The sequence below is a fragment of the Podarcis raffonei genome, chromosome 3 (assembly GCF_027172205.1).
Source record: "Podarcis raffonei isolate rPodRaf1 chromosome 3, rPodRaf1.pri, whole genome shotgun sequence".
Classification (NCBI taxonomy): Eukaryota; Metazoa; Chordata; class Lepidosauria; order Squamata; family Lacertidae; genus Podarcis; species Podarcis raffonei.
The window spans coordinates 45,269,424-45,292,983 of NC_070604.1; the positions used below are offsets into that span (position 1 = coordinate 45,269,424).

General features: G+C 40.6%; 1 protein-coding gene across 1 annotated transcript; it reads left to right on the forward strand.

Moving 5' to 3' along the window:
- The first annotated feature begins 1,826 nt into the window (after positions 1-1,826).
- On the forward strand, positions 1,827-23,247 carry PM20D2 (peptidase M20 domain containing 2). The gene is made up of 7 exons (XM_053381475.1): positions 1,827-2,599; positions 3,155-3,303; positions 9,236-9,378; positions 13,654-13,808; positions 15,129-15,261; positions 16,796-16,903; positions 18,145-23,247. Exons 1-7 carry the CDS (start codon positions 2,075-2,077, stop codon positions 18,348-18,350), a joined length of 1,419 nt encoding a protein of 472 aa, XP_053237450.1. The 5' UTR covers positions 1,827-2,074; the 3' UTR covers positions 18,351-23,247.
- The last annotated feature ends 313 nt before the right edge of the window (positions 23,248-23,560 follow it).

The window sequence follows — 23,560 nt, forward strand, 5'->3', positions numbered from 1 at the left end:
AACTTCATGTACAGCTGCAATCCAAGCATGTTTAGAATTATTACTTACCATTATTGCCAGGATAGGCGCATTTTAGCAAATACGGTATATATTTCTTAAAGTGAGTCAATCAGCCCATTAAAATTCACTGTCATAAACACATGCTGCAATAAACTGAGCAATAAAGAAGTATCCTGCTAGAATGGGGATTTAGAAAGGATTGATTTCATTTGTTTGAATGATGAATGGCAATATATATTAAGCCTGTACGAACTTGACTGATTCCAGGTGGAAACAGTTTAGACTTAGTAGGTGATTTGCTACCAGAAGAGCTCTGCTAAATAAGATGTTTATAAATATGATACAACATTAGCAGTTAAAAAATATTTGTTGCCGTGTCAAAACATCCTACACTCTGCTCCCGCTGCCCCAGCGATACTTCCTCGGCCATTGTCCCCTTTGCTTGCTTGCCCTATCTCTTTTTATATTGAAGGTATATCTGTTCTGATGTCCAAGTAGGTCTGTGCTGGCAGAGGACTGATGTCCCCTCTGGCTGCCACTGCCTTTCTAACATTGCAGAAGCTCTGGAGGATCATTTTAGGCCTTAAAAACCTGAATTCTGCAACCCATCAACACCCTTCTGGAAATTCAACTTCTGCATGAATGTGCCAGTATGTTAATAGTCTTTCAAATTAGATGCAAAACATGCTGGGGGGGGGGGGAAGATAGTTGACACTTCTGGGATAACAGTGGTTTGGTCTGAGATAGCTTCTGTAGTTGGCTATTAACCAAACTTCTCTGATGATAGGGAATGTTCATAAACTGTCAAAACTTGTGAGGTTAAGTAGGCAGGAAGTTCTGGCAACTGAGAAACTAGGGGACCACAGCTCATACGGACTGTAAAGACAATAGGATGAATAGGGTGGTGGTCTCAACAAGGGAACATGTGACAAAAGTAGGCTAGGAAGAACTGGGAGGTGAGGGGGATATGAATATTAATTTGACACAATCAGTCAAATTCTTGGTATAAAACTCTTGCAAGTATTTACATGCGATCTAAACTGCTACTGGTTGGTTTCAATCAGCAATCAATTGTATTTCAGCCGCTCTTCGTTTGACTTCAGCAGGCTCAAGACATCCTTGGGGACAGAAGCAGCACTTCTATTTTAAACAGACACACACCAAAAGCTTTTTGCTATGAACAGATTAAGCCATGCACAGCTAAATACTTAATGAGACTTGTGAGGGCTGCATTAAACTTGATCTCCCGGCCCTTATGACCCTAACAGATGGTGGTTCTGGTAGACCAATGGAAAGTTGCAGAACTTCATACACCCACCAGCATAAACATACAGATGTTTATTTGATGCAGTACTCTTGATAAAAATACACTTGACTCCTGGAAGACAAACCTGATCAGACTTAAGTATACACTTGCCAGCTTTTCTTCAAAGTCCTGAAACAATACAGATTCTCACATCTTTCAATGTTGATTCTTTTCTGTGTTTGTGTTATGTTTAATGTTGTGGTACCTGAATACGAGAGATGTGAAAATTGTGTATAAACACAGCTATACATAAATTTTCACAAACCACTCTATCTGTCTCTTATCTATCTTCATTCGGGTACCACAACAGTAAACATAATATTGACCCGATAGCCTAGTCCAGAAATAACCTTTTTTTAACCTCTGTCCCTGGTGGTTGAACAATGCCCTGTATCGAGTTACTTCTAGGAAAAGAGGTAGGATTAGGTTTCGGTGTTGATCCTCGGCTCAGGTTAAACCCTATATATACACCTGAGCAACAACACTTTGGTAGCTTAAGCAGCACGCAGCGGCGGGAGCTGTTTTCGCTTTTAGAACTATTCGCGGAGTGTTAAAGAAAAGCGACTACTTTTCCCAGCAAGCTCTGCGGAAGAAAGTCCCGGCCAGGGCTGCTAACCGAGGCTATATAAGCCCTTCGGGCGGCGCGGGTTTCGGACATTTGCCGGTGGCTGTCGTGCTTGCGAAGCCGGTGGCGGCTCTTTTCCTTCTGACGCTGCAGCGCGCCGTTGTTGTTCCCGTTTATTCTCCCTTAGAACGAGCTCCTTTCCGATGAGGCCGAACGAGGCGTCCGAGGCGCCCGCTTTGGCGGCGCGCCTGGAGGAGCTGAAGCGCCGGGCGGCCGAGTGCATCGAGGCGTCGTCGGAGCGGCTGGCCGAGCTGAGCCGCGAGATCTGGAGCCGGCCGGAGCTGGCTTACGAGGAGCGCCAGGCGCACGACGCCCTCGCCCGCTTCTTCGCCGGCCTGGCCCCGGGGTCCTCGCCGGCCGGCGCTTGGCTGGTGCAGCGCAGCTACAAGCTGGAGACGGCCTTGCGGGCGGACTGGCAGTGGGGCGGCGAGGGAGACGCCGCGGGGGCTGCTCCTACCGCCGCCGCCGCCGAGGACGGGCAGAAGGCGCCCCTCCGGCTGGGCTTCTTGTGCGAGTATGACGCCCTGCCGGGCATCGGCCACGCCTGCGGCCACAACCTCATCGCCGAAGTGGGTGCCGCCGCCGCGCTGGGCCTGAAGGGCGCCCTGGAGAGCCTCCTCCCGAGCGGAGCCGCCGACGGACTGTCCCGCCACGTCCCCGCCGTCAAGGTGCAGGGTGGGTGGGAGAGGGGGAGAAGCTGCGCCCCGCATCTTTTGCTTTCAACCCACAACCTTTCCGAGCCCCCTCTTTTTCTTTCCTTTTTTTTGGGGGGGGGTGGGCTAGCTGGGACGCTGCTGCAGTTCTCACCATGCCCATTCTTTGCGTCTTGTTTTCGCAAAGTGCCCTAGAAAGATCTCTGGAGGTGTACAGTGGTACCTCAGGTTACATACGCTTCAGGTTACATACTCCGCTAACCCAGAAATAGTGCTTCAGGTTAAAAACTTTGCTTCAGGTTGAGAACAGAAATCGTGCTCCGGTGGCACGGCAGCAGAAGGAGGCCCCATTAGCTAAAGTGGTGCTTCAGGTTAAGAAAAGTTTCAGGTTAAGTACGGACCTCCGGAACGAATTAAGTACTTAACCCGAGGTACCACTGCATATGCAACTTTTAAACCTATGGGTAAATAAAGAAAGACCCTCCCGTAAAGAGAGTGCCACGTCCCGCCCCCCAGGATGCTTTGGTATTTTGCTGCTCTTCCTGACCCACATGTCACCTTTGCTTTCAGATCACTGTGTTGGGCACCCCTGCCGAAGAAGACGGAGGAGGCAAAATCGACTTGATCAAAGCCGGGGCTTTCGATGGTCTGGACGTTGTTTTCATGGCCCATCCATCCCAAGAAGATGCAGCATATTTGCCCGACGTAGCAGAACATGAGTGAGTAAACTGGAATGGGAGGCATTGTTTACTTGGCCATTGTAACAAGCCTTTCACTTTTGATCCACTTTTGAGTTACTCGTTTGGCTTTCCAAAGGGCACTTGGAACAATTTATGTAACGTTCTGCTGCTGTTTCTAATAAACCGCTAATGAGCACGTGGTGCTTGTGTGGAGCTGTCAAGCGAAACAAGTTTCTACTTCAATTAACTTGTATTACGTGAGGTTTGAGTTTTTATACCATAACCGTTAATTCATTATCCTAAAGGGCCCCAGTAAGAAAGGAAGGCTGGGTGGCATTATGAAACAGCTGCCAAGGCCTCTTGTGCCAAAGGTCCTGTTCTTTCTCACTATGCTGTCCAGAAGAAGCTCACCCACAATTCTCCTACGTACTTTTCCTCTTAGCTGTGCACTGGGGAAAGTTGGGGTGATGTGTGAGGAAGATATGAGGACCTCCAAAGCCAACCTGCTCCCAGTAACCAGTCCTTCAGTATGGGTGATGGAGTCCATGCACAGAACACAGGTCCATTGGTCTATCTAGCTCGCCTTGCACTACCTGGAGTTGCAGGGGATTGAACCTGCAATTTCCTGAATGCAAAGCAGATGCTGTGCCACTGAGTTACTTCCCATCCTCCTTAAGCTATATCCTACCCAGTGATCTGCCAGCAAGTTTTAGTTCCAGAACTGCTACTCTCTACATGTTTTTTACTCCCCTGGTTGTTGGGAGGAGGGGGCAGATAGAGCCTCCATCTAGAGTTGGTCCTAAGATCTTCAGTTATTGACCTTGTTCTATATATTTACAATTATATGCACATTCTGAGTAAAGTATTGCATGCAAAATTATGTCACTTATGTCACTTTGTAGTGAATTACAGCAGGGCTTCATTTTCAGGGACTTTTACGTATTTGAAACATATCTTTATTCAACATCATCTTACTCAAGTTGCCTAATGAGCTTCTGTTTTGTTTTGTTTTTAAATCAGTTGGACCAGTAGCTAGGTAACCCTAACAATGATTTTTTAATTTAGCTCAAGGTATACATTTCATTTCCTGATGTGTGATAGTGTTCATGAAACTGCCAACTTTATTGGAATAGGAGATGCTGCAGTTTAACAAACACCCTTCCACCCACAATTTGTTTTACTCTTTATACACATTTGTTAATATATTTGAACAGAACCATTATTGGGACTAGAGTTGGTGCTGGGTGTTTTTGAAGTCATTGTGTTTAGTTGGAAGCAATTCTGGTTATACAATATTTCTTCATGTGATTATTAAAGGAGTTTGTTTCAGCTGATCTCATTACCGAACATCTCCAGAAATTAGATCTGGTGTTTGCCTGCAATGTAGACCTAAATGTCTTGTGACTCAAAGCTGTACAGTGGAGTGTTAAAAACTTTTATATTTCCTTTCACATTTCTGCAAAGATGACCACACATAGGCATATTAAGAACAAGTAGAACTGATATTAGGCTGTATACAATTAAGATTGTATATAGAATTGAATACAGTGGTACCTCTGCTTACGAACTTAATTCTTTCTGGAGGTCCGCTCTTAACTCGAAACCGTTCTTAACCTGAGGCGCGCTTTCACTAATGGGGCCTCCTGTGCGCCTCTGGAGCGCAATTTCTGCTCACATCCTGGGGCAAAGTTTGCAACCAGGAGACCTGCTTCCAGGATAGCAGAGCTTGTAACCCGAAGTGTTTGCAAGGAGGACGGTTCGTAACCAGAGGTGTTACTGTGCATTGTGCTTTTCTTAAAAGTTTATGGCAGTTAACACACCAACCCAGAAATGCAGAGTGCCCCATTCCTCTTGGTATTCTGTTTTTTGACTGCCTTTCTGCCATAGTGAAGTTCACACCCAGGGTATGATGGCTATGTTGACATCTCAGTAGCCTTCCGTATTAGGAAAGCAGTGGTGTGTTGCAGATATTGCAATGACAAACAAGGTATATTTGTAAAAAAAAAAAATTCCTTTGCAAAAGTCGTCATTTTCACCCCAATTTGTTTTTTTGTTTTTTGTTTTTTTTAATAGAAAGGCTCATCTTAAGCCACTCAGGGCACCTTTTGTGACTGAAGAGCAGGATAAAAATGCTTTAAATAAATAAAAGGTGTGGCTTTATTTCACCACCTAGCTCTCATTGGATCACTAGTAAATATTACAAGCTTCAAGTGCCTTTCCTCATCATTGTTAGAGATGGCTTTCCATTTTTGAAGTGAGCTGACCAGCACAGATGATTTCTTGTGACTAGAGGTGGAAGAACACTTCCTCACTTCTTTTGAAAACCACACAACATCTTTATAGAGACTAAGATGAGATTCCTTCCCCCCTCGACCCCCAATATGTGTGGTAGGGATGTTACCCCTTCATAGAAATTTAGTACAGTTTTTTCAGTTTTGTCTTGACTTAATCTTCCTTTGTTCTTCATATTGAACAGAATGGGCACAAAATCTAATGCCAGAAGCTATGAGCTTTATAATTAATTGTGGTCTCATGTAACAGATTACTTTAGATCAGTACTAATTCTAATGTTTTCACGTCTTCTTCTGCAGGTGATTCATCAAGTAAAAACACAGCCCTTTGAATTGTCTCCATTTGCAGAACATAATCTTTTTTCCCCTCCCTGGATGCAGTACACCTGGTGCTTGATCCTCTACTCCTGCACAGTAATAGCAGGATTAGCGGCAAGGGAGGTGGTGGACATCAGTATATGAAGACCAACTGGAAACAGAGCTCTGTTGAAAGTGTTTACTTTCAGATGCTTTTTGTATTCTTAGCTTCCATATCCCTGCACATACCAAAACAACTAGTAGGAAAGTTCTACACATTTACTTCTCAAAATTGCCATTGTAGTAATAGGGATATGTTATTTTTGATACATGGGGCAGTATTGAACTTACAGTACAGTACTGAATTATTGCTTAGTTCAGAGCTCGTTTGAGATTTCCAAGAGAGAACTGTACAAAGCAAGTTTTTGAATGCTACTCATTTTAGGAATTTATACCCCACCTTTCGCATCCATCTCAAACTGGCTAACACAATTTTTAAAACGTAGCAGCAAATAAAATTGAGCCAGAAAATAACACTTAAAGCAGTGATCCAATTAAAAGGGTGGTGTGTATCATAACAGGCCACCAAATGCCATTAGCATTCCAAGCAGACAGAACAGATTTGCCCAAATTGTAATGATGAAGGAACAGTTGAACATATCTAAGAGGAGAGTTCCAGCACTGAAAAGGCACTTCTCCCACTAGTCACTCACGTAACTTCAGGACGCACAGAGAAAGGCCTTTGACAAATAATTGATGGATTCTATCCTAGTTCTTGGGCCAGGCTACCTTAAGTATTTTTACCCAGTTTTCTGTTGAAAAGGCTTCCAGAGCAGATGACATAAGATCAGTAGCAAGATGACCTGCTCACAGGCATGCAGTCTGAAAGACAGTGATATTCAGTGATAGTCAAAATATGCTGTAGACCCACTGACAGCAATGGATTTTAGCCCGTTTTAATGGGTCTGGTCTAAGTATGGCTTAGTTGGGTATCACTCACAGCACAGAAGGGAAAAGAGGAGGCATAGGGAGGGAAGAGGAAAACAAGCAAACTCGGCTACGAATTTTTGCCAATACATCATACCTCTGTGAGAGGAGCTGTAGGATTTCATGATTAGCATTTCTATGTTCAACAGCAGTGTTGAATCAACATTTCCAGTAGCTCTCAGTAGACTGATAGTATAGATCTTTTAACTATATATGCATAAGGGTTAGGGCATTCTGAGCTTAACAACAGTATTCCCTATGATTCAGTTGGGACAGAAGTATGATTCTCTTGTTTCTCTTATCTATAGCATTTATGCTGCTTCTCTATCCTACTTTATATAACTTATGCTACTGAACTCCATAGCCTGGCATGACCCTGAAAGGCTGGGCTATCTTCGGATATAGCTTTATATGTTGCACCTAGCATGTATTGCTGGGGTTATGTTTGGGTCATGTTGGAAGTGGATAGTGCTGATACACAGCATATCCACATTTATTTAACAATGTTTTTATAACACTTGATTCTAGGAAAACCTCAGCAACAAATATTCTGCACTCTGGAAAACTGTTTGCTGAATTCTTCATAGTTTTTGGTTGGGAAATGTGTCAAGTTTGTCTTCACACAGGACATTGCAAACTGCTGTCTTTACCTTTGGCTTTTGTGTTTGTCCTAACCTTTTCGTTATAATTTCTGTCAAGTTTTATTAAACACATATCAGTGTATTTTTGAACAAAGGCTGCACAGTCTCCAAATTTGGCTGCAGCCAAAGAAGAATAGGTTTGCAACAGAATAACTCACACACCCTAGATGATAAATCACGCTTTGAAAATGAAGCCATGTAAGCAAAAGCCTATGCAAGGGTCCCGTGTAATGTGGGACATTTGGGATTGTTTGCTCACAGTTCATAGTGTGCTTAATACCTGTTTCTAATTAATGATTTTTATTACTAAGCCTCAGGTAGTCAGTCATCTTACCTAAGTATAACTCAAGTTTCCCAAGGTCAGAATAAAGTCATCAGATGTACATATTTAGACTCTTGAGTAGTTGCAATTTGTTGCAGCTGGTTTCATATCTTTATAGATCTCTTAAGATCTTAGGAAGAATATGATATATGCCAGAATATGATAGATAACCAGTGTGGTATTGTGGTTAGAGTGCCAAATCTTCACTTGGCTGTGAAGCTCACCAACTCAGCATAAGCGATCACTTGGGGTGTTGTGAGGGTTGTCTGGAGAGAAACACCTACATCCCTTTCAGCTCATTGGAGGACAGGTGGGATATAAATGTAGTAAATACATACATAAATAAATACAAGAGGACATTTACTAATCTTTTGATCCCAGCAGGTTTTATAGGCCGACGTTATAACGGTGCTAGTTCCTTGAACTCTAAAATTTTCATGCTAATTTTTTAACATTGCTTTTCAAAATTCAGGTCTTACTTAGTTGTGATTAAATTTTAATTTAGGATTATGTTGGTTTGGACACAGTTCTTTTTCATGAAAATAAACAAGGCAAGGTTTTTAAATTTGTCAGGGATACTGCAATCTGTATAATTCAATTCAGTAGCAGTGCTGGCCATCATCTGATCTTTTTAAATTTAGAAAATGCAGTGGTTTTTTAGGTTTTTTTTAAAAAGGTAGAAAACACTGCAGCAGTTACTCAATATTATTGCTAATAGTAAAGCATCTGTTGTGTTCTGTAAATTCTATCATTCCTGACAAACCAAATGGTTCTGGCTAAGGCAGCTCAGAATGCATGGAGCTCCTCCATTGAGAATGGTTCCCCCCATTCAGTGGATGAACCATGTATAAATAAACATTTATGTGTACTTCCTTCTCATGAAATGCTTGAATTGTTCTCTATTTGGAAAGGATCTCTGGATGAGGACAACTGTGTTGGGTATTGTAATTGAGGGGAGGTGGTGAACTGAGTTGTCAGGAAATCTCACACCAGTTGATTGTAGTTTGTTATTTGCTTCACGCCTTTTGAAAATGTCTGTTTTCTTAGTTGATTTGTTAAGATATTTCTCTACCAGACACAATTTATTTCTGTCTAATATACTAATATTCTTTATTTCCACAGAAGTTAGTTCCTGTCTTGTATGTACCTATTTCAGTACAAGTGGTCCATATAAATGTCAGACTTGGTTTTGTGATGACAAAGATCAGCTTTGAGTATCAAAGCTCTGTATTGAATACCTCCTACTCTCAAAACATGTTGGTCTGTTTTTCCAGCAATTATCTTTATAGAGGATTGAGGTTAAAAAAAATCAAACCACTATATTATAGCATAGACCTTTATCTCATTAGAACTTAAGTTCGTTGAATGAATCCAAAGGGATATTTTTCCTTTCAAAAAGTGTTTAAAAACCAGTGATGGCTTTTATTTCCTAGTGTGACTGTGAAATACTATGGAAAAGCTTCTCATGCTGCTGCTTACCCTTGGGAAGGAGTAAATGCATTAGATGCTGCTGTTCTTGCATACAACAATCTGTCAGTTTTAAGACAGCAAATGAAACCAACATGGAGAGTTCATGGTGAGATGTTCATTAAATCTTATGTCCAGCAAGTAATACTTCAGGCACTGTTTTATAATGTATCTGGCATGTTAACATTAAAATGAAAATGGCTGTTCATGTGTTTAGTTTTCTGATAAATGTTCAATCTGTTGGTAAAGTTGAAAGTTCTTTAAGAGCTATACAACTTTGGTATGGATATGTTCACTTAATAGACTTTGGTCATGTTTTCCCAAAACAATATGTCAGGATTGTTTGCTTAAGAAACCATATTGTGTGAGCTGCATCCTGGTGTATGCAGCCCACAGGTAATTGAACCCATATAGCAAGATGTCTGAAGTTTGGATTGTGATTTGTTTCACCCTAACAAGCTATGTTTACTTAGTTTGTTGTTGGCAAATTCTCGCTTGTTCGGGAGAACAAACCATGAACCCAAGTTTGGATGTTGTTCTAAGCTGATTTTATCTGCTCATACCAGGGGTGGTGAGAGCAGTCAGGCTCCATGTATGGTTTAATTAGCCAAGGTTAATGAACGTTCATCAGATGGTGATTGGTGTTAAGGTTGAGTGTTATGATGGCAGACACCTGCAATAATGTGTATTGTAACAGCGAGTCTTCACACATTTGTTTTCCCCCAAATGTGGGTTATCATACCCTGGCAGTTGGTGCAGCTCTCTATTTCTCCTTCCATCTTTTTTATGCTTTGGGGATGCTTATAGGATCTGCTCCTCACCCTTAGTCAGAGGTTAGAATGCATGCTGTGCTAAGCTTGTGTCATCCAGATGTGTAAAGCATACGAGTTACATACTCATAAGTGTCTGTAACACAAGCTCTGCAGTTCATGCAACTGATACATTTATTAGTGGAGTCCTGGAAGAGGTGATGGTTATATAATTGAATTCTCAAATAGCGTTCTAGTTTAGCTTTTCTATTAAGTGCTAGTTAACTATATATAGGGATTATTGTGAGGACGAGGCACAGTTTTGTAAGCTGCAAGGCTGAAGTGCTATGGTCCACACTTGAGTTTTAGCATGTAGTCTACTGTTCGTCTATACCTGACCATAATAATATGGGTCTAACTGTAGAAGGATTTCTAGTTTATACAAGTTTAAAAATATGTGGCAACTAATCTAGACAGCTAACCAAAGGGATCAAATTAGCCATAAACACTTGCAATTCATTAACTTGACTGAAGTTAGTTAATAGTGAAAAGGTTTGGTTTCCATCTGCATGGTAAAGTAACTATTGTTCTAAAAGCCCAATAGGCCCATCAGGCAGTTTTGACCAATCCACAGCTACCTATCCTACACCTCTGGTCCTACCCATGAGGTCAGGTGTGAGGCAGGTAAAGTTGCACCTGGGCCACAGAGGAGATTGGAGGCACTGCTGATGTGTGTTGGGCTGACACTTTGAAACCCTGACTGTCAGCTGATTATCAGGCCTTCAAAGCATAGCCCCAACAATCAGCTTTGATCAGCTTCTCTCAGGAGTTCCCCATTGGATACCTCTTCACCCTATTGGATAAGCTCTCATCCAGAAGCACCCATATGATTTATGTTGCTGTTTGATTTCCAAAGCAATGGCGTTAATACCTTCCAGATAGAATTATGGGTCACTGTTGTAGTACTTCTGAATACTGCATAAAAAAATATTCTCAGTGGAAGATCCCCCCTCACCCCATATAAACTAAAATGTAAAAGGTTTTGAGCAACTTGCCATCCATAATACTTTCAATTTAAAGTAGCATGGTCTTTCTGACTTGTTACTTTTTCTCGTCTTTGTTTCCTCCCATCAAATTTCTGCCCTTGTTAATGTTTATCTGTACTAGAGCTATCAAATAAGAATAGCAAATTGAAAAGAGTGAGGCAAAGTTCATCTCTTAGTGATGATAAGAAAGGAATGGTATGTCTTCTTGCATTCCCGATTTGTTTTTGTTTTTTTGTGATGTGCCCTTCATAGCACGTAGTTGCTGCTTAAACTGGTTGGAGTAGCTCTGCTTTTTAACCTTTTTCCCCCATAGGCAAGGTTACCTTGCTGATCAGCATTTAGTTTATGTGGTCATGAAAGCTAATAGTAATTAGTTTTCTTTGCACAAAACCATTAAATTATTGAAAGCATTTGTGGCCCAGGCAGCACTGCAAGTGATTTGCTGCTTTTCAAGTGGTAATTTTCCATTAAAATACTCTTAGCATGTGCATGGTTTAAATCTTACACATTTTTGTATGATGGGCCTTCTTGCTCTTGTGAGCATTGGTACCTTATTGAGGCCAAATTGGATTATACAACCAGTATCAGAAAAACACTGTGCACTGCCCTGTCTGCATCTTCCCAGCTAGTTTGTGCAGAAACACGTGAGAATGGGATTATACCAGCAGTGTACCACTTGGTTTTTCTATAGCCTGTTTATCAACCATATATAGAGATAGCATCTCAAAAGTCTTCCTTGTACGTATTGAAGCTTAGTCAAAGTGTGCATATTGATGCCACAGCATGGTGCAAGCATGGGCTTGCTCTTTAGAATAATACTTAGAATAATACATTTTGGAATAACCTGTGCTTGTAGGAACTTTGTTGAATCTTAGCGGAAGCAAAGACAACAACTAGTTTTGCTACACATGGATGGCATTCTCAGGAGCTCTCTTGAGTATTGCCTCTCACCTGTGAGCCAGCCAGTTTTTGCTTAAAGTTAAACCTTTCTATTTCTGTACACTCACTTTGATTTGCTTCATACAACTGTTGCATAATGTAAAAGTGATTCTTGGAGCAGGGAAGCTTGCCAGTTTTATGTACATGGCCTAATAAAATTTAGATGGTTTATAAATATTAGATGCAGCTTTCAGTTTTGCTGCCAATGTTCAGTTACTGTAGTGTAGCAGATGGATTCTAGCAAGTGATTTGAATAGCCCAAGACAACTAAAGAACTATTCAGGTAAGCAACTATTCTAGGTATATTGAAGAAACCTAAAAATAATTTACTGCCTAAAAATTGCCATAGATTGCAAGCGCATTAGGTCTGGGCACCACCGAGTTAAAACAATATTGTAGCAATTCAAACTATCTTAAAACAAAGAGCCTGTTCTTGCTGGAGTCATTCAGAACTCAGTCAAACAAGATTCTATTCATGCAAGGCTTTTAAGATGGAAATGTATCATACCCCTTTATTCTTGTTTGAAATTCCCAATTGACAGTAGATTCATTTGCCTGGGCAAAATTTCATACATGCATATATAACAGATCAAGAGTTGCTTTATTCAAAGTGGTTTCAACTGGAACTTTACTTGAGCTGTTAAGTGATAATTATCATACTTGGAGTAGAATGATTGAAATCAATGGATTTCAATGGGTCTATTGAGTATGATGAATGTCAGCTATTACCTATTGTGCGTTAGATCTGGGCCAACAGGAAAGCAAACAAACAACACACTTCCTTTTGATACAGAACCTTCTCTTCTCTGATCTAAAACCTGTTTCTACCATTTGATGACGCTGCACCTTGATAGCACTCTAGTCTCTTTGTAACAAAATTTGAAGAAGGAAAGTGCATATATGGGCAGACAAAGGGTGACACTGTTTATATTATCCAGGGTGGAAAAGATGGTGTTCTGGAATTTTGTCCCCCTTACCTATTTCAAATGCTCACACAAAAAATGCTCCTTAAAATGGATACTGTTTAAGAGTTTGAAATATTTTCATTTCTTATCCCTTTCTCTTGGTCAGCTCATGGGCAGCTGGTGTTGTGTAACCCACTACTTTAGTATTCTTCCACCATGCACTACGTGGGGGGGGGGAGGCAGAAAAAAGATGTTAGGAGGTGTACTGTTCAAAACTGATGCCTAACTTGGTTAAGCAAAGTTGAATTATGCCACAAAAACATGTTAAATTGTTCAGCTTTAATTTACACTTTAGTCTTTTCCCCAGAGGTTAGAATATGAAAGGGATGTTTTTACGCCTTGACTTCTGGTCTAGTAAATATATTCAGCCTCTGTGTTACTGCTCCCTTAATCCCCCTTGTTCCAATGCCATCCAATTTTATTTCATCCTGAAAGACAACAGATGAATAACTGAGAAGAACATGAATGCAAATCTTTGTGGGTTTTTTATTGAATCAAATAAAATTTCAAGACACAAGGGTTTTTTTTCCTAAAAGAAAGCAAGAAAATCTGTTTTTGTTCCCACATCTGCTGGAGAGTTGGCTCAGGTGCAGAAATTAGTTTGGCTTTCCTGTTTTAGCCAGAAGCCTCAGAAATATACTATTCAAAGTTCTGATTTCAGTAACATAGTTCTTCCTTCTTTTAGGTATAATAAAGAATGGAGGTGTGAAACCTAATATCATCCCTTCGTATGCTGAATTAGAATTTTACTTGCGTGCTCCTTCATTAAAAGAACTCTCCATCCTGACAGAAAAAGCAGAGAACTGCTTTAAATCTGCAGCCCTGGCCACAGGGTGTGAAGTAAGGTTCATAAAGATTTATTTTGCTTTTAAGTGACAATGTGAGCTGACTAATAATGATGATAATATTATTTGTTCCCCACCTGTCTGACTGTTGCCCCAGCCACTCTCTGGATGACTTCTTGGCCAAACCACCTAGGACCTATTGAGTGATTTTAGTTGAAAGAAGCATAACATCTACATGTCAGCCTACCCTCTGACAGTTTCCCCCTATAGTTGTGGCTCCAAGCAGGCTAGATTGGGGTGATTAGGCCTGTCAAGATGTTTGAAATGGTCCAGTCACCTCTGTCTTTCTCTCATTGCAGTGCTGGGAGGAAAAGTTTCAGCTCAGTGCTGTAATGGGAATGAACGTGTTTCCATATGTATGTGTGTGTATGTAAGTGGCGGTCTGTGTGTGGTGAGAGCAGGGTGTGCTTGGCCATGACCACAACTGGCATGTGGCCCTCAGAGGATTGGCCTCAACCCTCAGGCTGAAAAGGTTTATCCATCTCTGAACTAAAACCCTGATCCCGTTGAACTAACATCTCAGCATAGCTGATATTTTGGACTTAACTGAGGGTATTGCCTCAACTTTGTCAAGTCTTGGTTCTCAAAAGTGCAAACATACCCGAGTAAGAGCAACCTTTCACATGCTTTTAAATACACAAGGACTCAGCATTGGACTGTTTTTCTTTTCTTTTTCTTTTTTTAAAAGAAGCTTCCTTTCTCACTGAACAGTTTCTAAGTACTTTTCCTTCTTTGGTATTTTCTTTAAATCATAAAAGTAGTGAGGAGCCTAAGGGGATTAACCCTGCTTCTAAAGCTTCTACTTCAAAGTAATTCCCAACCAGAGCTCACTTCCATATTCAGTTGGAACTCCCTTCCAAGAATTTACACAATCTTGGCTGTGTGTTTTTTTCCATTTGGCATCTTTGGAAGCTGACATTCCACATTTCTAATTTACCCTGTTTTGCAAGAAGCTTGCAGTTGTCTAAGGGCAGGAAGCAGAAAATTGCTTGCTTGTTCTAGGAGATAATGCCACATTCATGCTTTGTATAAATAGGATGTGAAATGCCAAAGAAAGCTAATTAGTTCCTAAAAGTGTAATCCTTTGCATGTTTACTTTGAAGTCAGCCACACTGTGAATTGCAGCTTGTTCTCAGGTAAGTATGTTTCAGATTTCAGCCAAACACTAAGTCCTATGCATTTTTGGGAGTAAGCCCCTTTGAGTTCAGTGGGACTCACCTCTGAGTAAGACAAATAGGATTGAGTTGGAGGCCCTTTGGTTTAGACTTCATCTGGTATTTTTGTGTCAAAGCAAATGAATATTTTTCTTCTCTAGATGGAATTAAAAGGTGGTGCAAATGATTACTACAACGTGCTTCCTAACAAGAGCCTGGAAAAAGCTTACATTGAGAATGGGAAGAAACTTGGCATGGAGTTCATCCCAGAAGATAACTTGACTGGGTTGTCAGGTAATAAATAATAAAACATCCAATAAAACATTTATCAGGTTGGCTTTTACTCCTTTTCTATCCATTTCTGGTTTGTTTGTCAGCCTGGAAAATACATTTATACATCTTTTAAGAATTTCCCAACAATTGGGAAGGGTGATCAGTTTTTATATTTTAGAGTATCAGAATGTGTATTGCTAGGTGAATGCAGAAACAAATTTGAAGGGGATTTGAATTTGGTAAGGGAAAATGTAATGGGGCTGTTCTGAAACTTCAATCACATACTTTATCATATACTTATTTTCTTGTAATACTCTTAGCATTTTGTTCAACTTGATCCATGAAGTAAGGACAGGTTGAGTTAAATGGGCAGTAAACAGTGCTGCCGTGGTTTTGCCATGCAAGGGATATGATTGGTAGTCTCTAAGTTAAACTACCATAGATTCCGGCGGATTAGGCGACTGGGCGTATTAGACGACCCCCCCCCCCCAAATTGGCAGCTGCAATTTGGGGATTTGTTTTATAAGCCCAGTTACCTAATACGTTGGGCAGCAACAGGGGGCAGGCTCAGCTCCACGCCAGGAGAAAGCCGCCCGCTTCCAAAGCAGCAGCAGGGGGCGGGCTCCGCGTCGGACAGCTTTCTCCCAGCGTGGAGCTGAGCCCGCCGCCCACTGCAGGTGTTTCGGAGCCACTGCAGCGGAGGGCGGGCTCTGCTCTGCGCCACCCATACCTGGCGTATAAGGCGACCCCCGACTTTGGAGAAGATTTTCCAGGGTTCAAAAGTCGCCTTATATGTCGGAATCTACGGTATTATTTCAGGACTGCTTGATATTGATACTGCAGAAAGGAAAAACTCAGTTTATGTGCATGCTACTTATGTATATCACTTTTTCTTCAGAACTGTCTCCCCCCCCCTTTAAGAGTGATGCCTTTTTCCATTTATGTGAGGAATTGTTGAACTGTTATTTAAGAAAACTAAATTCTCTCAACCAAAACCTCCATTCTGCTGTTGGAATCATTTCTGCATTCTGTTTATTTCAACTTGGCAAAGTGAAACATTTATGTTTGGGAGATACCTAATGTACTTGAAAAATTGAGAAATTGGCCTGATTCTGCATCTTATCATTTATCAACTTTCATTGCTAATCCCAAAATATTTATTTTACACCTAAAAAGCCCCCACAACCTGTTGCCTTCGTCTGTGTTATGTGCTCTTTTCTCTGTCATACTTTCTCATGCCGTGGGACAGGAGCTGCACAGATTTTTTTCATTTCACTTCGTTTCCAGTGCCTTTGGTTACCTCCATATCACTGTCTTTGTCCAATTCTACAGTTTTGCAGTCAATAAATAAATAACTTTGTGATCCTGACATTTGGAACAGTATAATAATGCAAGATGAACAAATGTGCCTAGTTGCACTGTTCCAATTGTAAGCTGCTTTCTTAGTTTGAGATCTGAATTATTATATTGCTGCAGAGCATGCATAGCTGAGCAGTACTTACATATATTCCTTTTGGTAGCCTGATCCGATACATTTAAAACTACCTTTTCCTAGGTTCTACTGATTTTGGGAATGTTACCTTTGTGGTTCCTGGGATTCATCCTTATTTTTATATTGGGTCTGATGCACTAAACCATACTGAGCAATACACAACAGCTGCAGGTTAGTGAGTTTTGTGTGTGTGTGTGTGTGTGTGTGTGTGTGTGTGTGTGTATACATGTATTCCTCCTGGCCCCCCCACCAAAAAATATACAAGAACACTAAGATGGAAATTACATTGAGTTAAAGGTTTTCCCCAGCTGGCCTATGCTTAGTGCAGCTGAATGGAACATTAAATTGTTCTGGACTGGAATTAATGTGTCTTACCTATGTTTCTGTGATTATTCTTACTAGGTCTTGGACATTTGTGTACTGTGTTCCTAGGAATAGTCAGTAATAAATATTTATTTGTTTATTTGCAAAAATTCTAAGTTGTCCTTTACCATATGGTCCCTGAGTGGGTTATAATATAATATACTGTACAATAATAAGATAAAATTGCAATGACAAATAAAACTGTTCTAGTCAGCACTTCAGTGGTTAAAATTTTCAGAGGGTGTTTGCTCACACTTCTCTTGAAGTCTGTGCTACACTATTCCAAAAGTCTTGGCTTTTTTTATTGCAGCTGAAGCAACTGGAAATCTTGATGCCTTGCTAGCTGACTAACACTAGCAAGAGCAAGCACAGGTCTCTCAATGTGCTGCTGACTTAAATCAATCTTTATAGGGTTTTTTGTTTTTTTAATAAGCTAACCTAACCTCCTGGTGGTCAGGTGTGGATAACTTGTTGAAATCTCTTATGCAGATATGCATCTTAAGATCCAGTGATACTCCTACTATGAGAAGTATGTTTGTGGCAGAAATTATGAGAGGGTAGTGAAGAAACTAGAAATGTCCACATGTGGGCATATTCACAAGAAGCAATAACTTCAGGCTTACAATGAGCCTGAATTTCTTGTATGAAACACATATTTATGCTAGATGCACTGAAATTGAAAGGTGTGCATTTTAATACAGGAAAAGAAAACATAAAGCTACTTAGGAGAAGACAATATCTTTTTATTCCCAGGGTAATTCAAATTGAATGGTTTTGGAAGGGGAAATGGCCTTTACAAATCCCTTCAGTTATGGTATAGCTATACAGTAAATCCCTTCAGTCTTGAATGTGCTGCCTAGCTCTTGGTAAGACCTGCTCCTGTGGCCATTTCTGAAGGCAGCAGACCAGCTTAAATTAATCCAGCAGGCGCTTCTGTTCAGAATGAGGAGGGAATTGGTTTTGCCAGTCCTTCCCTCCCAACGCAGCCCCCTAACACCACCTCTTTAATTATCCCTTCTGTTCTCATTTGTGGATTTAATTCTCCCTAGGGTCGGAAGAAGCTCAGTTCTATGCCTTGCGAACAGCGAAAGCTTTGGCAATGACTGCTTTGGATGTTGTTTTCAAGCCAGATCTGCTGGAAAAAGTCAGAGAAGACTTCAGACTGGTGAAACTCAAAGAGGAAGGTTACTTGAATATCCCTGAAAATGGAAAGGTGTCTGGTCTTGGTATCGGAGCAGCATGTGCATCACGTTGAAATAGTACAGGATATTACAAATCTAAACACGAAAGAACGTCAAATTTTTTTCCTTGGAATTCTAGGAAATGTTTAATAGCTGGAAAGATGCTTGATATTTTAAGTGGTGCAACTAAGCGACCTCAGAGTACTTTTAAAATATTGCTATTGTCTGATATCATGTAGTGGTCTTAATTTGGCAGACAAAATGAGTGATTTCTCTGCAGTGATTGAAAATGTGCTGAATATTGCAGCTTTGCATACTTTGGGAAAAACTTTTTAAATGCTATTTACTCTGGTTGGAAAGTTGGGTTGTCTTCATAGCAGCTGTTCTCTTGCCAAGGAATAGTGAGAAGTGTTGCATGTTTAGCTTATTGTATGCAGAACCAAATGCAATCCACCAGGACAGGCTTAATATGCTTCATAAATCTATATGTATTTGAACTGAAGATACCAAAGGTTAGGTGATGGTTGTTCAAGATGTGCCTAGACTTTCACATTAGAATGGTTTTTCACTCAGTATCTCACGGTCTTTGGTAGCTCAACACTTGAACATACCACACTTTCCTCTTTTGGCCATCTAAATTTTTCTAGAAGGACTATCCTTGTAATCACTTGATGTTTATAGGTGGGCTCCTGACCTCTTGTTCTGCACAATTTCCAAACGCTGTGTATCCTTTAGTAGTTTTGTGCATATTATAGAATTATACAGCATACAGATACACCAGAAGAAAATAACTTTATAAATGAGTGTCCAGGAATAGCTTTTAAAATGAAACCCCAAACTGAGTTTCTTGTGAAAATTCTTCCTATTTGACACAAATTAAGCAATCACATTGAAGGAGAAGTTAAAGCAGTAGGTAGGGGGTTTGTTTGTTTTTAAGGGTACTGTACAGAATCAAAGAAATACTTGTGCAAACCTGGTACATGAACCCAGCTTTACTGTCTTACTTATGCATAGCTGCATTTTGAAAATGAATGGCTCCAGTCCATTAATGTAGCTGCTGTACAAAGTAGATTGATAGAACTTATGTTTCAAATTCATTTTCCTTTCTGAAATAGAATTGTCTATAATTTTGTCAGTTTCGCCACCAGTTAATCCCCAGGACCCAAGATGTGTACATTGATGACAGAGATGAGTAGAGGAAAGGGGTGATGAATCCTATGGATGCTCAAGTTGATACCCAAGTATTTTGGGTGAGCCTCAAATGCATTTGTAAAGGCTAAATGTTGCCATTGTGAGTTGGGTCAGCAATAGTGGACTGTTTGGGGGCTCGTATGTTGTCTTTCAAGGCAGAGAAAATAGATGTGCTTTTTTCTTCTGCGGAACAAGCAAAAGATGGTGAGAATGTGAATTCTTGGGGCCTTTGGCAGGTAAAAGGTACTTCTCCTGTAGGGGAGGAATGTGATCCTGTATGGGTTGTCTCTGCCCCTCTCTCCACTGGTAGGAAGGAAAACTTTTTTTAGAGAATATACCTGGGGCAGGGACAATCTCCTATCTCCATTTCCTGCCAACTCCACTGCAGATCATCAGTCAGCTGCCCAAGGTATAGCAAAAGAAGTGGCAGGAACTCTTGGAAGGGATTTTCCTTTGTTCTTTGTTCTATTCCTACTGGAGTAGCTGGACCTGACATTTGGAGGCATTTTAGACAACTCACAAGTACTAACTTGTGTGGTGTAGTGGTTAAGAGCGGTATACTCGTAATCTGGTGAACCAGGTTTGCTTCCCCGCTCTTCCACATGCAGCTGCTGGGTGACCTTGGGCTAGTCACACTTCTTTGAAGTGTCTCAGCCTCACTCACCTCACAGAGTGTTTGTTTTGGGGGAGGAAGGGAAAGGAGAATGTTAGCCGCTTTGAGACTCCTTCGGGTAGTGATAAAGCGGGATATCAAATCCAAACTCCTCCTCCTCTTCTAACTAGGCTGTCTAGATTATTCTTTGCCTATGATAAGATCAGCTGTCTTCTAATCAAGCTGGTCTTTGTATTTGGCATATATTAATCTACACACCAAAATTGACTTGAAGTACAATCCTTTGCATGTCTATGCAGAAGTGACTCCCATTCAGTTCAATGGGGTTTACTCCCAGGAAAATGCTGCAGGATTGTAGCCATAATTATGTGACACACCACTGCCTAAGCTGCATTAGTGGTATCATAACGCACCACTGCCTGTTACTTAAACTAATAGTAGATAAACATATCTTATGCTGAAAGAAAACACTAATTTCCTGTCCTCTTAAGCATAATGTGAAATTTCCTTTGTAAGTGTTGTAGGGAGCAAACTCTGCGCAGAATTTTGTATTCTAGAACAATATAAATGCTGTCTTTATGCCCGCTTGTTTGCCTAAACAATATTCTCTTTGAGGGTCAAATACTTCCATTATTATGTTATTATTTATTTTTTTGTCTTGCCTTTCTTCTCAATTTTTACCTGTAAGCTGGTCCAGTAAAAAAGGCTATTCACATTTTGCTGAGTCGGTTACAAAAGCTCTACTGGTTTAAATGAATATATTACATTATTTTTATTCATAAACAGAAAGAATTGTAGCAAGTTTAGCAGAACTTAAGGTATATGCATTTCTGACTGAAGCGCACACATGCTCAAATGCACAAATCTATCTAGGGAGAAACAGAGATGTATATTTTGTACATCACCTGTAGAAACTGTTCTGAAGACAACATTTTGAGCTGCACATTTGAATGTTGGAATGTTTTGCAGCAAATTAACATCCATTAGCAAGCACTGGATGACCGTGTTAGGAAATTAACCACAGCACATATTTTTTCCCACCACCACCAGTGTTGTAAGAAGAGAAGCAGTTTTCTTTTTACCAATGTACAGCTGTTTCCCCAAATGTTGCACTGTCCTAACTTGCCAGGGAACAGAAATCATACACAGCTGAATCATGGGCTAGTTAGTAGGCATAGCAAATTTCAGTATGCATAACTGTATCAAACTTATGCTTCAATACTTTGATCCTGTTAACAGTTGGGTCAACTTCAAAAGAAAATATTAATCTTACCATGCTGTATTTAGTATTTCAACTTCTTTCATCCAATTAAACACAGTTTTTGCAATAACTCTTCACCTTTTCAGAAGAGGGGGAAAGGCTCTGGAAGGTTGTTTTTCCCTCTAGTAAGCAAGGGCAAGTTGTCCTCAGTGGGATTTGGAGCTGATCAGTACTTGCACTGAAAGGACCAGTGTCTCTTAAGGGTCTTGTTATGTCTCCTCATTCAACTGTGTAAGCTTTGCTTCTGAAAACATTAGTACCAAAGGTGAACTCGATATTTTATTGAGCTCAGGGTTATTTCTGCTCCAACCATATAGCTGTGCAAGTTGCTGCCTAAGCAGGATGTGAGCAAGATACATTGACTGGCTTCTATTTTCTTGGAGAATGCTGCATATTTCTGATAGTCTTTTAAAAACCTGGCAAAGACTCCTGTTATAGCTTCATAACTTGCTGAAATTGCAAACTCAAAAGGGTTGGATCCAGGCGTGCCACTTGACATGAACAGACTGGAACTAACCCAAAGGTTGCAAGACAGCATGGTTAATGTTGTTATGGACCCATTGGTCTTGGATTGTTGCTCTGAGTGTTCTGTAATGAAAACTTGCTTAGGTGGCAACCGCTGAACAGTGTCATGGGCATTATTTCAATATTTTGCTTACTATTCCAAACTTGATTCCTTAGCAGAGGCCTACTTTGCAAGGAGATTTTGGCTGAGACTTTTAGTGGTAGAAGCCATCCCAACCATACTGTATTCCTTATCTGAACATGAAAGAAAAGAGGGAAATTGATTTATTGTGAACTCCTGTGTTTCTTGCATGGTTTTTAATATCACAGTTTTAATTTTGTTTTTTTAAAATATATGCATAAATGTTATTTGACAGATCAAACAGCTGGAATCTTGCTACTGTCCTGGGAGAGTACAATTTACCTTTTTTCTGTTTACAAAGCACAATCCAGTGAGAAAAAACAATCAAGCTGTAAGCCACATGGATTGTGCAGCAGTTGCTTTAAAGCTCAAGTGTCAGGAAAAGATCTAGTCTAAGCATAAGGCTACCTGGGTTTCCGGCCAGGCCCATGATCATTGACGGTTATTCTTCATAGGCCTCCGGGGGCTGCGAGGAAGTTCAGGCAGGGGAAGGAGAGGATTTATGCAATTGTATTAAATTATAGTAATTTGGTTTGATTTGTAATAATTTGGAAAATAATAAGATAAACATAAGGCTACCTGGAACCATTTATGCAGCCGCACTCTCATATTAAAAGGGTCTTCTTGAATGTGAGGCTATCCATGTGCAGCATTAGCATGCCATGCCATGCCAGCAACCAATGATCAGAGAGGAAGTGCTTTGCATAGGCCTCTTGCACGGATCGTTGCTGCATGGAGCACCTGTAGGGATACACGATTTCCATGTGGCATGTTGAAATTGTGGGTTAGAGACTGTATCTGAGGTGGTTGAACTTTGTCTTTTCTTTGTAAGATCAGATGGGTTGGTGTTTGATTTGTGTGCGGGTGAGTTGCTAAGGCAGTAAGTCCCATTGGTTTATAATTTCAGAACGTCTTGTCCAGTAACGTTAGTTTTGTTAGTACGCCATTGCTTATTTCTGTTAATAATGCTGAGGCTTTCTTTACAGTTCTGATTCTTGTCTAGCAGTTATGCAGTGATTCTGTATGCCAGGTTGGACAGACTTTTTGCCAAGTAAGCCATAAGTAAAGTCTGAAGCGTGAGTGCCATTTTTGTATATTCCACAGGACGTATACGGCTCCCCCTTACTAGGAGGTGGCTTTTCGTCTAATGTACCAAACTAGATAGTGTGCGCTTCATCACTAGTGCCATTTGTGGCCTCTTACACAATGCACTGCTAAATCCTAGGGTTTTGCACTTTTGCTGTAACCTGAATTAACAAGCTTCCTTAAATAGAATGCAACTTTACAGTAGACAATGGTTTTTCTTGGATCTTAAGTGGGACAAGGACACCAGACAAACGTTTTAGTCAACATTACTTTTAGGCTGCAAAGCTGTTGTAAAGGCATATTTGCTTTTTAGTGTCTTGGCTATTGCTGCTGCACCAAATCTTGTATGCTGTTGAATCTATATATTCAGTTTTGAAGAATGAAGAGCCTGCAACAGCAGGTTGGTAAAAATGTATATGTAGCTGGGATGGTGAATTTACTTGAACAAATGTAACAGCAAACATGCACAAGTATATCTCAAGAGTTG